Raw genomic sequence first — 12,830 nt, forward strand, 5'->3', positions numbered from 1 at the left:
TGTAACTTCTGCACTGGGGCGTTGACAACACCCAACTTTGCAAAATGAAGATCTGTTTAGCAAAGCTAAAAACACACTGCAACAGTGCTAACTGCTGCACGAACATGCCACCAAGAAACGCCCATGTCTCCCCATGAGGAAAATATCTGTTACATGCCAAAGGTGTGTTTTTCTGTTTATAAGAGCCAGAGTGATTATAACAGCCCCACCAGTGCTTTCTGGAATTCCTCCTAAATCTTCTATCTTCTCAGTTTTCAGGCTGCCAAGAGTATTTCATTGTTCTGATGACCAAGTACGTATCACATGCATGAACTGGTTAACAACCCACTGAACAACAAAAACCACATTTAAACAATGAGATAGCGAGATTGACAACCACAGACCTAAGAGTTTAACATGTCTCATTAGACTGGAGATTGAGATAAGCACTGTACCATTTTGAATTTGCAGTTTCCTTCTTTGTAGAAAGACGGTTTGAGCACCAGAGGGCACCAATGAGACTTACAGGTACACACACTATATAAACAAAAATCCTGGGACACCTTACCATTACAGCTACAGGAACTTTTATGACATCGCATTCTAAATCCATAGGCATCAATATGCAGTTGGTCCCCACTTGCAGCTACAACAGCTACCACTCTTCTGGGAAGGCTTAGCACAAGATTTTGGAGCGTGTTTGTAGGAATTTTTGCCCATTCACCCAGAAGAGCATTTGTGAGGTGAGGCACTGATGTTGGACATGAAGGCCTGGCTCGCAGTCTCCATTGTAGTTCATCCCAAAGGTTTTGGATGGAGTTGTGGTCAGGGCTCTGTGCGGGCCAGTCAAGTTCTTCTACACCAAACTCACCCAGCCATGTCGTTATGGACTTTGCTTTTGTGCCATGGGGCAGTCATGCTGGAACAGAGAAGGGCCTTCCCTAAACTTTTTCCAGAAGTTGGAAGCATAGAATTGTCCAAAATGTCTTGGTATGCTGAAGCATGAACACTGGAACTAAAGGGCCTAGACCAACCCTTGAAAAACAGCCCCCATAACCATTATCCCTCCTCCACCAAACTTGACAGTTGGCACAATGCAGTCAGGTGGGTAACGTTCTCCTGGCATCTGCCAAACTGAGACTTGTCAGTCAGACTGCCAGACAGAGAAGAGTGATTCATCACTCCCCAGAACATGTTTCCACTGCTTCAGAGTCCAGTGGCTGCGTGCTTCACACCACTCCATCTGACGCTTGGCATTGCGCTTGGGGATGTGAGGTCTGCATGCAGCTATTCGGCCATGGAAGCCCATTCCATGAAGCTCCTGGGCGCAGTGTTTTGTGCTGGAGTCAATGCCAGAGGAAGCTGGGAACTCTGAACTCACTGAGTAAACCAAGCATTGGTGACGTTACGCAATAATGCTTCCACTTTGCAATACTACCACTTACTGTTGACCAAGGAAGATCTAGCAGGGAAGAAATTTCACAAACTGACTTATTGCAAAGGTGACATTCTGTGACAGTACAAAAGTTTGTAAACCTGACTGCATGGCATTGTGCTTGATTTTATACACCTATGGCAGTAGATCTGAATGAAACACCTGACTTCAGTGATTAAGAGGTGTGTCCCGATACTTATGTCCATACTGTGTATATCCAGGACTTCCTAAATGTCTCACCCAATAAAAAACACCCTCCTCACCACAGGCTGTCAGCATCCTGTTCACAGTAACACGAAATTATTTTGGGCTTCACCAGAAAATTATATTTTCAGTTAAGTGACTGAAGTAATGTGTAAAATAAAGACCAAAAACCTTATCTCAGGCAGTTTTATTTCAGGCAGTATAACGATATGCTATATATGTATACATATACTATACATACATTATAGTGTGTGTGTGTGTGTGTGTGTGTGTGTGTGTTCAAAGCGCAAATAACTGGTTTCTGTCCGTTTTCAAATATCCAACTATAACTTCACTTATAGACATTTCCCATTATTGCAAGCAGCAGACTCAAAATAAAGATACAAATTTTATATGTTTATGACATTAAAACAGGTTAATGTTTATAGACAAAAAATCTAAATCCAAAACCTATTTGGCAACGGCTCTAAAAGCATAAGTCTGATAACCACTGACGTGTACGTTTTTTTTGTATTTAGCTTGCTTTTAGTTTTAGTTATTTTTCAGTTGCGTTTGTATTTGTCGTTCAACACTGGCGCATGCGCGACTCACATCCACGGTTGACTCAGATCCTGTAGAAACAGGCACAAAAACACAACAACTCCCCCTCCCGCCTAATGACGCCGACCCTGTCCCGTAGGGTCAAAATTCTGGCAGCAGAATTCCCTTTTGGCGTCTCACCGTAAAGTGCCCCATGGGATGCTAACCGTGACTACTATATCCCTTCCAAGCGGAGCTGAACGCTGCACGCAAACCTGCAGAGTGCTCAGCCTGTCTGACGTCACGGATACGTCACATGACCGATTCGGGCCAATGGCAGGCGAGCAGCGGGGCGGCCGGGCTTCCCTGCTGAGGTGGAGTAGGAGTGCGGAGGCTGCGAACGCTTCGCGTTAATGCTGCCGATCAGTGCGCCGCGTTCCTGTGCTGTGCTACTACACTTTTACCTCCGGAGATCGTAACTGAGCCGGTGTCCGTAGGACAGGAGCCGGAGCCTTATTTTGATAGGACAGGAAGCCGTCCGACCCCGCCGATCGCTGTCGCTTCTCCTTTTTAAATAACGGGACGCCTCGGACTTCCTTTCGCTTCTGGGTGCCTGACCGGTGCACAGGTAACAGTTTTTAGCCCAGAAGCGAAGCGGCCCCTGCTGAATATGGACTTCGGCAGTGGCGGTGGGCTCCACAGTAAACAGTACTCCGAGTCGGAGGACAGCAAGCCTTTATTGGAGGAGATGTCCACGCCGCCGGTGGGGAATCGCCGGAGCAGAACGGGCTCAGGGCCGTGTCGGAGAGCCCCGCAGCACTGCAGCAGCGGGATGCGCTACAAGCTCCTTCAGGAAGGAGATATCCAGGTTTGCGTGATCAGGCGCCACCGCACCTTCCTCAGCAAGATCCTCGCCAGCAAGTTGCTGCGGAGATGGGAGGCGCACCACCTGACGCTTACGGAAAGCTGCCTGCTGTCGGCCACGGTAAGTCTCCCCGATCGGCACAGATGAAGCTCACTGCATTTTCTGACAGTATCGTTTCCTATCTGTGTGGTCTTTGATGGACTTTACGTGTGTGTGTGTGTGTGTGTGTGTGTGTGAGAGAGAGAGAGAGAGAGAGAGAGAGAGAGAGAGAGAGTGGGGCAATATCTGAGAGTTACCACATAAATACTGTAAAATCTGTCCGATACACCAGGGTGGTGTCAGGAGCGAGATGTATTTGCACAGTTTTTTCACGTTTTAAGAAATTACGGAGTCTGGCAGGAGGCATCGCCCGTAGTGATGGTATTGACTGGGGAATGTCGTCTCCTTCATGATTCTGCAATCGCATCGTCATACTCACAAAAGGCTGCAGGTGAATGTTGGAAGTAAATCGTCAGACCCTGAGAACTGCAGTCAGTGCAGTGACTATGAACTGTAGGAGATGCTCTGGGGGGTGTGTGGCAGCACTAGGGGGCTTGGGGGGAAGTCCTGTGAGACCCCTGACTGTAGCTATCATGGTGTTTCACCTGGGTCGGTTTTCACTGTCTACCTCTCTCTCCTCTGGTCTTCCGTTATGTGGTAGGTGGATTTAAGCCCAGTGCGCTTGTATACTTCATGCTGCGTGCAGTGTCCTTCTTCCCTGCTGCCTTCCTCAGACTAATTTGGCAACCTGGCAGTGTGGATAGAACAGGAGATGGAGAATGACAGCTGGACATCAGGAGAGAGGAAGACACCAAGGTTGCTGTGGAAACCACGTTGTTCCTATGGCAGCGTGGTGGTTGTGGCTATTAGCCTACAGCGTGTAGTTGATGTGTCTTGTGATTGTGTGGTTAATAGTGACGTATTGTCTTCAAGGAAGCTTGTTTTGAGTTGATGTAGTTGATAGCTGGTTTTCTCATGAAATCGAAGTGTTTTAATATGACTCTGGTGTGTTAGTTGTGACCTGTATTGATCAGCTGATCCCAGTATATTGGTTTTAGATCAGTTTATTTTATCAAGAAAACTGTAAGTTGATGTGGTGAGAGGAGGCCATCTTTCTGCATGAATGTGGGCATGGCAGGAAGTTCTCCTTTTTTAGCCTGTTCTTCAGTGTGGATGTGCCTGTGCTGTGAGTTTTCCTCCAGCACTGAGTGCTGCATCAGGTTGATGAAACTGCTGTCTACCTTTGTTTGGAGATTTGAATTCTTGGCTACACACAGGAGGGAGTGCGCTAGCCCTTGAAGATGCTGTCTTCGTCTACAGAGGAGCCTGGCACGGTTCGTCGTTGTTCTTCGTTCTAGGTTTCGGTTTTTGTTTTGGTCAGTCCGGTGATCTGAAGACGACATGAATATCTGCTTTGATCAGCTTAGCTCTTCCTGATTGGAAATGTGACTTTTCCGGGCGTTCCACTATTCAAATAACCTTCCTTCTCCTTAGCAACAGTCACGCACAGTTGAGGTGTTATTCTCTGTGTCTGCTTGCAGTGTCTCTCTGTGTTTTTAGACCCCCCCCCCCCAACCCTGCACGCTCTCTGTCTTCCTCCAGCCCACAGGCTACATGGAGACTGCCGTAGCTTACAGTGCTATAGAGGATCTCCAACCCCTTTGCTGGGACGGCGCCCCCAAATACTGCCTGCAGCTCAGCATTCCTGGGGGCACCATGCTCTTGCAGGTCAGAGCCCCGCCCTGTCAGCTGGCTTGTGGTGCATTTTGGGTCCATGGGGGTTTGGGCTGGCCTGCTTCTGATGATCTGTCTCTGTTTCTTGGTGTAGGCAGCCAACGGCTATTTAAGGGAGCAGTGGTTCTACTCAGTGCAGTGGAAGGTAGGGTTAGACAGCTTCTGCTTCAGGCTGGGGCTCCGCCCACAGCCTGTGATGTCACAGACCCGGTCTGGAGTATGGCATGTCTCCGCTTTAGTGAGCGAATCTTTCTGACTCCAGAAAAAGATGCACAAGTACAGCAAGGTTCTGAGCAACCTGAGCCGCTGGGAGGTGGTCCTGAAGGAGATCCGAGCCCTGGTAGATATGGCATTGACGTCGCCCCTGCAGGATGACGCGGTCCACCAAACGCCGCTGCACATTGTCTCCGCCCTGCTGGCTGAGGTGTGTCCCTGCGACCTGGTCCTCGTCCTGTCCAGGTTATCTGTAAGTGTATGTTTCTGCATCAGTATCGCTAATGGTCAGGTCTTCCAATACAGAACCCCAGCCTGAGCATCCAGGACCATGAGAACGTTATCATGGTGAGTGTGTATGCATGTTCCCGGCTGTAGCTCAGTGCAGTTTCATACACCAGTGAGTCTGCACTGTACAGTGATGAATTAACCTTACCTGCTCTTTCGTCAATTCTTCAGGCAATCGCTCCTCTGCTGGAAAACAACAGCCCGCCCCCAAAGCTGTGTGACCTCTTCCTAAAGGTAAACATCTCTTCCTCGATGGGGGGGGGGGGGGGGGGGGGGGGGGGCAGGGGAGTCCCACCTGATGTTTGACCCTTTTTGGTGCCAAAGTGTCAGGATTTTTTCTGATTGTGCGCTGATCTCCAGCACCTTCAGGAGTGTCCGCGGTCCACAGTGGTTACTGAGGTTTTCACACCTATGGTGCACAGAATCTTGAAACACAACATGGTGAGTGTTCGTCTAGGTGCCTGCGGTTCCAGGGGAACAGCTGTGTCTCGCGAGTGACAGCTAGCTGGAGCGATTTCTCACGTCTCTCTTGGCAGGACTTTGGGAAGTTTCCCCGCCTCCGCCTCTTCACTCAGGAATACATCCTGGCCATCAGCGAGCTCAACGCCGGGGTGGACGTGGTCAGGAAGTTCATCCAGAGGTGGGCCGTCCTCCGAGCGTTCTCATCTGCTATGAGGCACCTGCAAAGGCAAGCCCCTGTCGGCTGAACGTTGGCTCTGTCTTCCAGCCTGCATGGTCCCACCGGGCTCTGCCCCCACCCCCGAGTCCTGCCGAACCTGGTGGCCGTCTGCCTGGCTGCCGTTTACTCCTGCTATGAGGACTTCATAGACAGGTGAGTCAGCCTCGCTCCCTGGACGCTTGCATCATTTACAGTGGTCCCTGGGCCCATTTTTCCCCTCTCTGGAACTCTAACACCTGAGCTCTGTTTTTCTTCTGCTGGAACTGTTGTGTCATTCTCCTGCGTCAAGGGACACGACACTCTGGGAAAACCCTGTTTTCCGAGTTTGGTGCCCCTTCCTCACGGCCATCTGGGCACAGATCTGTTGGAAAATGGCAGCCGAAGCAGAGGATGGCTTCCTGCCTGAGCGTCTGCCTGCCACACCCTGGTGTTTGTACGCAGCCTGCATCTTTAGCAGGGCATCTATCCATTCTCTCCCCCCTCCGACAGCCAGAACAACTCCCCCAGTCTGAGGGAGGTCAGGAGCGGCTGGCAGCAGCACGGCGACAGGAAGCCCCCCCCCATTCTGAGGTCCTGCCCCTTGGAAGCTGGGTCACGCACCCCCTCAACCGCGCTCCACTCCAGCGACATCCTGGTGGATCTGGAGCAGAACCAGAGGGCTTCTGGCGGCGCTGCACCGATTGGACCTCCAGGGCTCGGCAGTGAGCCCAACCTGATCGACTGCCTACTTTGTGGCCCTGACATCGGTGCCCCGACTGTCCATCTGCCCCCCCTGGCTGACCGAGTCTTGGGCTGTTTTGTGCTCATCCTGAAGATTCTGTGAGCAGACCTCCTTGAGCCTCTACGTGTGTGTGTGTGTGTGTGTGTGTGTGTGTGTGTGTGTGTGTGTGTGTGTGTGTGTGTGTGTGTGTGTGTGTGTGTGTGTGTGTGTGTGTGTGTGTGTGTGTGTTAAACAGCCTGTGAGCTACATCAGCGGCTCCCTTTCTTTGCAGGTCTGATTACGATGACTGGAGACCAGCTCTGGCAAGTCTGCTGCAGTCAATTCCTTTTCCCAAGGAGTAAGTATCCCTATGCCCTATGGACTGAATGTGTGTGTGTGTGTTTGTGTGGGAAGTAGGCAGTCTGCTTATAAGTGTGTGTGGGAGGGGTGGGGTCTGTTCCTGTTTGTGGTTAGGGAAGGGGTGGGGTCTGTGTGTGTGTATATGGCAGGGGTGGAGTCTGCCTGTGTATGTATGCATACACAGGTGAAGAGGTGAAGTCTAGCTCACCGTACCTGGAAGACTGTGGGAAATGTAACATGTATCTGATACCTGTGGGTGGAGGGGGTTACCCTGGGAGTATACGTGTGTTCCTGGACCGCCCTCCCGAGGTTAAGCCAGGCTGCTCTGTCTCCAGCATGCTTCCACTGGCTGAGTATTGCCACGTCGGGGGTGCAGGCTCACCTGTGTGGGCAGGGTCATGTCAGCCCCCAGGTGGCTTTAACAAAAGCAATAACAAGCTGCTCAGGTCTTGGGGGAGGGGGGGACTCCCCATACGCCCGCTGCCCCCAGGTACATGTGAGGAAACATGTCCGTGCATGTCTGCTTCTGTGCTGAGCTCTTTGGTCTGAGCGGTTCTGCATGTGTGTCTTTAACTCTGGCTGTCCTCCTTTCCCATCCAGGGCACTCGCACACCCCAAATTCACAAAGTAAGTGTTCCTTCTTCTGCCTCAGTTTGTTTCCTTTGGGTATTATCCTCACGCCATGCAGCAGTCCGTCTACAGTGGCCTGCTGTAGCAGCAGTCAAAGGTCTGATCCCTCTCTCCCGATTCTTGCAGGGAGCTCAAGTGTGTCATTCAGACGTTTGCTCAGGACCCGAGACAGGAGGTGATGTCTAACCGCGTGCATCCGTGTGAATCTATATAAGTGTGTCAGTGTCACTTGGTGCGTCTGTAGAAGTGTGTAGCTGTTTGTATCTAAATTTGTCACTTTATATATCTATGAAAGTGTGTCGCACGTCGCTGAGCGCGTCGCTGTCCCTGGTGCAGGTTCACTCCTGTCTGCTCGGGGTGCGTTCCGGGAAAGACGGCTGGTTCCAGCTGTACAGCCCTGGTGGCGTGGCCTGCGATGATGATGGGGACCTCTTCGCCAGCATGGTGCGTGTCTGTGCGTGGGCTTGCATCCTAGCCAGCCTGCGGTTCTTCCCCTGACCGTGACTGACCCCTGACCGTGACTGACCCCTGACCGTGACTGACCCCTGACCGTGACTGACCCCTGACCTTGGCCTCCACCCAGGTGCACATCCTTATGGGCTCCTGTTACAAGACCAAGAAATTCCTGGTGTCTCTGGCGGACAATAAACTGGAGTCCTGTGTCCTGTTGGCGCTGAAGGGGAACAAGACCATGGTGGAGGTGCCCGCATGCATGCATGTGTTTGTGCGATCATTACCTTGTGGGTACCCACAGGGATAACATCAACTTTATAAAAATCTGTGAATGCAGTCAAAAGACTAAAATAGCCAAAGGTTTGCTTGGCTACTTATCGTTAAGGTTAGAGCTGGGTAGTTAGAATTATACCCATAGAAATGAATAGTCATAATGAAGATATAAATACATGGACTGTGTGTGTGTGTGTGTGTGTGTGTGTGTGTGTGTGTGTGTGTGTGTGTGTGTGTGTGTGTGTGTGAGAGTAAGAAGCTGCTGGGAATCCACACCCCAACCCTCACCACACCCTCATGCCTGTCATGGTGCAGATCCTCTGCCTCATGTTAGAGTATGACATCATCAAGAACGGGGACACCCGGCGGCAGGTGGTGTCCACGGTGCAGAGCACGCAGCCAGGCCTGCACACCTACAGCAAGCTGTGCGAGCGGCAGAGGGAGCTCCGGGAGCTGGTGAGAGGCGTTCCCATGGAGACGAGCCCCGCCCCGACTCGCAAACGTGACGTAGAGGCGTGGCCTCCGCTTTGCACTGCCCAGTCATCTTCTCTGTGTTCTTTACCTCCTTCAGCAAAGAAAAGGAGGACCGGTCCGCCTCACGCTGCCCTCAAAGACCACGGTGAGTACGGTGCAGAGCACTTAGGCGGGTGGGACAGGCCCAGCTGGAGCCGTACTGAGCGCGTCCCCCCCCCCCCCCAGGATGCTGATCTCGCTCGGCTGCTCAGCTCTGGCTCCTTCGGGAACTTGGAGAGCCTGAGTCTCGCCTTCACCAACGTCACCAGTGCCTGCGCCGAGCAGCTCATCAAACTGCCCTCCCTCAAGCAGCTGAACCTCTGGTCCACACAGGTGAGCCCCCCCCCCCCCCCAGTAGCCGCCACGCCGCTCCCTTTCGCCCCGCCCCCTAGCCTCCACTGACACCCTCGTGCTTCCGTCTCCCCACAGTTTGGTGATGCTGGGCTGCGCCTCCTCTCTGAGCACCTGGGCTCCCTGCAGGTGTTGAACCTGTGTGAGACTCCTGTCACTGACGCCGGCCTGCTGGCCCTCGGCTGTAAGTGTGCGGCACTGACGCAGCACTGACACACGCAGTACTGACAACCAGCAGACAGTAACTGCACTCTCACACTGATAGTCTAGTGATGACTGTGGGTTTGTCTGTAGTGATGACTATAGGTCGGTCTCTCTCCGTGGTTATGTCTGTGTCTTGGTCTCTCTCTGTAATGATGACTTTGGCTCTTTTCTGTCTATGTCTGTAGTGATGTCTGTGTCTCGGTCTCTCTGTCTGTAGTGATGTCTGTGTCTCGGTCTCTCGCTGTAGTGATGTCTGTGTCTCGGTCTCTCTGCCTGTAGTGATGTCTGTGTCTCGGTCTCTCTGCCTGTAGTGATGTCTGTGTCTCGGTCTCTCTGTCTGTAGCGATGTCTGTGTCTCGGTCTCCCTGTCTGTAGTGATGTCTGTGTCTCGGTCTCTCTGTCTGTGTCTGTGTCTCTCTGTCTGTAGTGATGTCTGTGTCTCTCTGTCTGTAGTGATGTCTGTGTCTCGGTCTCTCTGTCTGTAGTGATGTCTCGGTCTCTCTGTCTGTAGTGATGTCTATGTCTCGGTCTCTCTGTCTCTAGTGATGTCTGTCTCGGTCTCTCTGTCTGTAGTGATGCCTGTTTTTGTCTTGCAGCCATGAAGAGTCTTTGCAGTCTGAACATGAACAGCACCAAACTTTCTGCAGATACTTATGAGGATCTCAAGGTTGGCTTGGAAGTTCCTCATATGATGCCTCCTGAGTATCACCTACCATACCCTCCACACTCCTCCCTCCCTCCCCATACTCATACGTCCCCCACCTCCTCCCTGCTTGCTGATTTCTCTCCCACCTTCTTGGCCAATCAGGCTCTGTTTTGCCTTTCCCTGTCCTGCAGCCTTTAGCTCACTAGAGGTCAGTTCCAATCTCATTTTCTTCTCTCTATCCACGCAGGCCAAACTTCCCAACCTGAAAGAGGTCGATGTTCGCTACACAGAAGCCTGGTGATCAAACTGTGCACTTTCCCAAATACGTCTTTGCAGTGACATTCTCAATGAAGGGAACCTGGCATTTTCAACCAGAAGGAGCCTTACTCCTGTGACATCCAATCAAAAGGACATTTTTTTTTTATGTCAGCCAATCAAAGCTGAGCTCTTGGAATTAGACTCATCAGGAAGCCAGTGCTGTCTGATAAGAGCTTTAATCTGACTTCAGTCTTTTTGTGGTTATGCTGTATCTCATGTCATCACAAAATTCAGTAGTCATGCGGTATTTCTCGCCTACCTGTCTCAGTCTCAGGCCTCTCGGGCAGTTTTTAACAGAGGTGAAAAGTTCAGGTCCAGAAAGCACAAATTCGGACCGAAATTTTGTTTCAACCAAGCAGTTGAGTACTCTGACACTGACTCCTTATGCTCAACTGGCTGGTTGAAACAAAATCACGGTCCAGTTTTGTACTTTCTGGACCTGACCTTTCCACCTCTGGTTTTTAATAACTTGAATGACCATTTCCCATATCTTCAGAATCTACTTATATTTATTAGTTGTTATCCATTAACTCCCATATTTGTAAAACGTGGTCTGGGACCGCCTTGAATCTATGGACGATGTGTGTGGACGATTTTTTTGGACACACCCACCCCATGTGCTTTCTGATTGGCTGCCCTGGTGGTTCCTTTCCTCATTGTCCATACCTTTCATGGATGAATACGCCAGAATATTTTCTTGGAATTTTTTGTCACATTTTCTAATTTTTTATTGTATACATTTACAGTGCTGTGAAAAAGTCTTTTCAAAGTAATGTTTAAATCTGCTTTGTGCGAATTTTATATGTCAAAATGTCTTAGCTTAACCATTTCAAAACCTCCCCAAAAGCCACCCAAGTGTTTGCAGTAACCACCCAATCCTCGCATGTATTTTTTGATTTGACCAGTAGCTCACCTTCTGTGTCTAATTAATATATCACTGACTAATTAACTTAATTTAATTAAGCTGATGGTGAAATTCAACAAATACATGTTATGGCAGAGTTGCCCCTAGTGAGAGGTTTGGGAGCTGCAGCGATGGATTCATCCATCAAGATATCGGTACCGTTTTGGAGAACCGAAGAACAACTTTGTTCATTTTTATTGTGTTTCTATTCATTTGTATGTGTTCTAACATTAAACTGTGCTTTTTTTCTGGGTAAATATATACTTAATACTCAGATAAATAGCTTTAAATATTTGCTGTGATTGCCTTAGACCTTTTATGCAGTGTATTTATATTCAATTTTCTGCTCCATAAACTGCAGATTTGTAGAAATCCACAATATTCATTTTCAGGGTCTGTGTTAGTGAGTCTTCTTGAAAGTTACTGTATTATAACTCTTGGAGTCAGCGTCAGTTTAAATCTCACTGGTTGATGTTTTCTGTCCGTTTTTTCATGTCCAATTGACTGATGAAAACCTTTGCGGACGCGCTTCTGGGAAAGAATCTTGTGGTGGTTTGGGTAGTTAACTGGATGTGAAACCCATATTTGGATGCCTATTTGTGTGTCTGTGTGTGTTTGTCTGTGTGTGTGTTTTCAGTATACTATATGGTCAAAAATATGAGGAAACTGGCCTGTTCAACATCTCATTCTGAAACCATGGGTACTGAAATTGGTCGGCCTATTCTTTGCTTTTCTGAGAAAGCTTTCCCTCAGTACCCGGGAGATTGCTGGTGGATTGCTGCTATTCGGGTAGGGTGTTGATGTTAGGTGATCAAGTCCCTTTCTTTAAGCTTATATGGTACCGCTGAACCTGGTCCCAGATATTTTGACCTTCACAGTCACTTCACACACACAGCTCTAGCAGGGCAGAAATGTGGCTAAATAGCTTATTGGAAAGATGGCATCTTATGGAAAGTGGAAGTCACTAACCTCTTCTGTGTCACCACCCTTTCTACTGCTAATGTTACACAGCAATTGGTATGGGTTAATTTGGCAATTCCTGTAATTAACAGGAGTGTCCACCTACTTTTGGCCGTATAGTGTGTGTCTGTCTTCAAAATGCACAAAAACATGCATTATTGCCTCTGTCTCATATATTTGTCATTTTATATGCATTTTATAATTTTATAAGTCAGATTCTGCGGTAGAGAATTCTAATGCCTTTTTTCACATGGCAGCAATCTACGTTTGCATTAGGGTATGGACATGTGGGACCTGGTGAATCTTGTTAAACAGTAAAATACCATTTTCTTTACAAACATTGCTGAATTTGTCAGCTGAGTGCATCTCCCCTGCTCCTCCCCATCTCTCACTCTTTAGTCTTTGACTGTATGTTGCCTTTGCGATGGGTGTCAGTGGGTCTTTGTGATGGTGGGATTGGGGGTCACTGTCATCTATGCTTTCAGCCAGGAACCTGTGCAGCCGATCTGCATTTAGGGGAGGGTGAGAAATGGTCAGTGAGGCAGTGTGTTCATCGTCGACGG

At 49.5% G+C, this 12,830-nt stretch overlaps 1 protein-coding gene across 2 annotated transcripts; it reads left to right on the forward strand.

Annotated features, from left to right (window-relative positions):
• Window positions 1-2,461: 2,461 nt before the first annotated feature.
• Window positions 2,462-12,605, forward strand: LOC125751379 (C-Maf-inducing protein-like). 2 transcript variants are annotated; one of them, XM_049030090.1, is made up of 21 exons: window positions 2,462-3,122; window positions 4,644-4,769; window positions 4,870-4,920; window positions 5,038-5,199; window positions 5,295-5,336; window positions 5,448-5,510; window positions 5,637-5,717; window positions 5,813-5,916; window positions 6,004-6,108; window positions 6,445-6,774; window positions 6,948-7,013; window positions 7,616-7,642; window positions 7,772-7,820; window positions 7,982-8,089; window positions 8,229-8,345; window positions 8,687-8,827; window positions 8,943-8,990; window positions 9,071-9,217; window positions 9,314-9,419; window positions 10,036-10,106; window positions 10,333-12,605. In XM_049030090.1, exons 1-21 carry the CDS (start codon window positions 2,808-2,810, stop codon window positions 10,384-10,386), a joined length of 2,313 nt encoding a protein of 770 aa, XP_048886047.1. In that variant the 5' UTR covers window positions 2,462-2,807; the 3' UTR covers window positions 10,387-12,605. The 2 variants fall into 2 exon arrangements, with proteins under 2 accessions (XP_048886047.1, XP_048886048.1); XM_049030091.1 differs by lacking the exon at window positions 2,462-3,122 and adding an exon at window positions 3,172-4,375.
• The last annotated feature ends 225 nt before the right edge of the window (window positions 12,606-12,830 follow it).

The sequence above is a fragment of the Brienomyrus brachyistius genome, chromosome 11 (genome assembly GCF_023856365.1).
Source record: "Brienomyrus brachyistius isolate T26 chromosome 11, BBRACH_0.4, whole genome shotgun sequence".
Classification (NCBI taxonomy): Eukaryota; Metazoa; Chordata; class Actinopteri; order Osteoglossiformes; family Mormyridae; genus Brienomyrus; species Brienomyrus brachyistius.

Bases quoted from the DNA above. Each gene is read 5' to 3' on its own strand.
- LOC125751379 (XM_049030090.1), top strand. From the start codon at position 2,808: ATGGACTTCGGCAGTGGCGGTGGGCTCCACAGTAAACAGTACTCCGAG. The intron at 6,775-6,947 runs GTGAGCAGACCT...CTTTCTTTGCAG, and splicing joins GTGCTCATCCTGAAGATTCT to GTCTGATTACGATGACTGGA. The intron at 10,107-10,332 runs GTTGGCTTGGAA...CTATCCACGCAG, and splicing joins ATACTTATGAGGATCTCAAG to GCCAAACTTCCCAACCTGAA.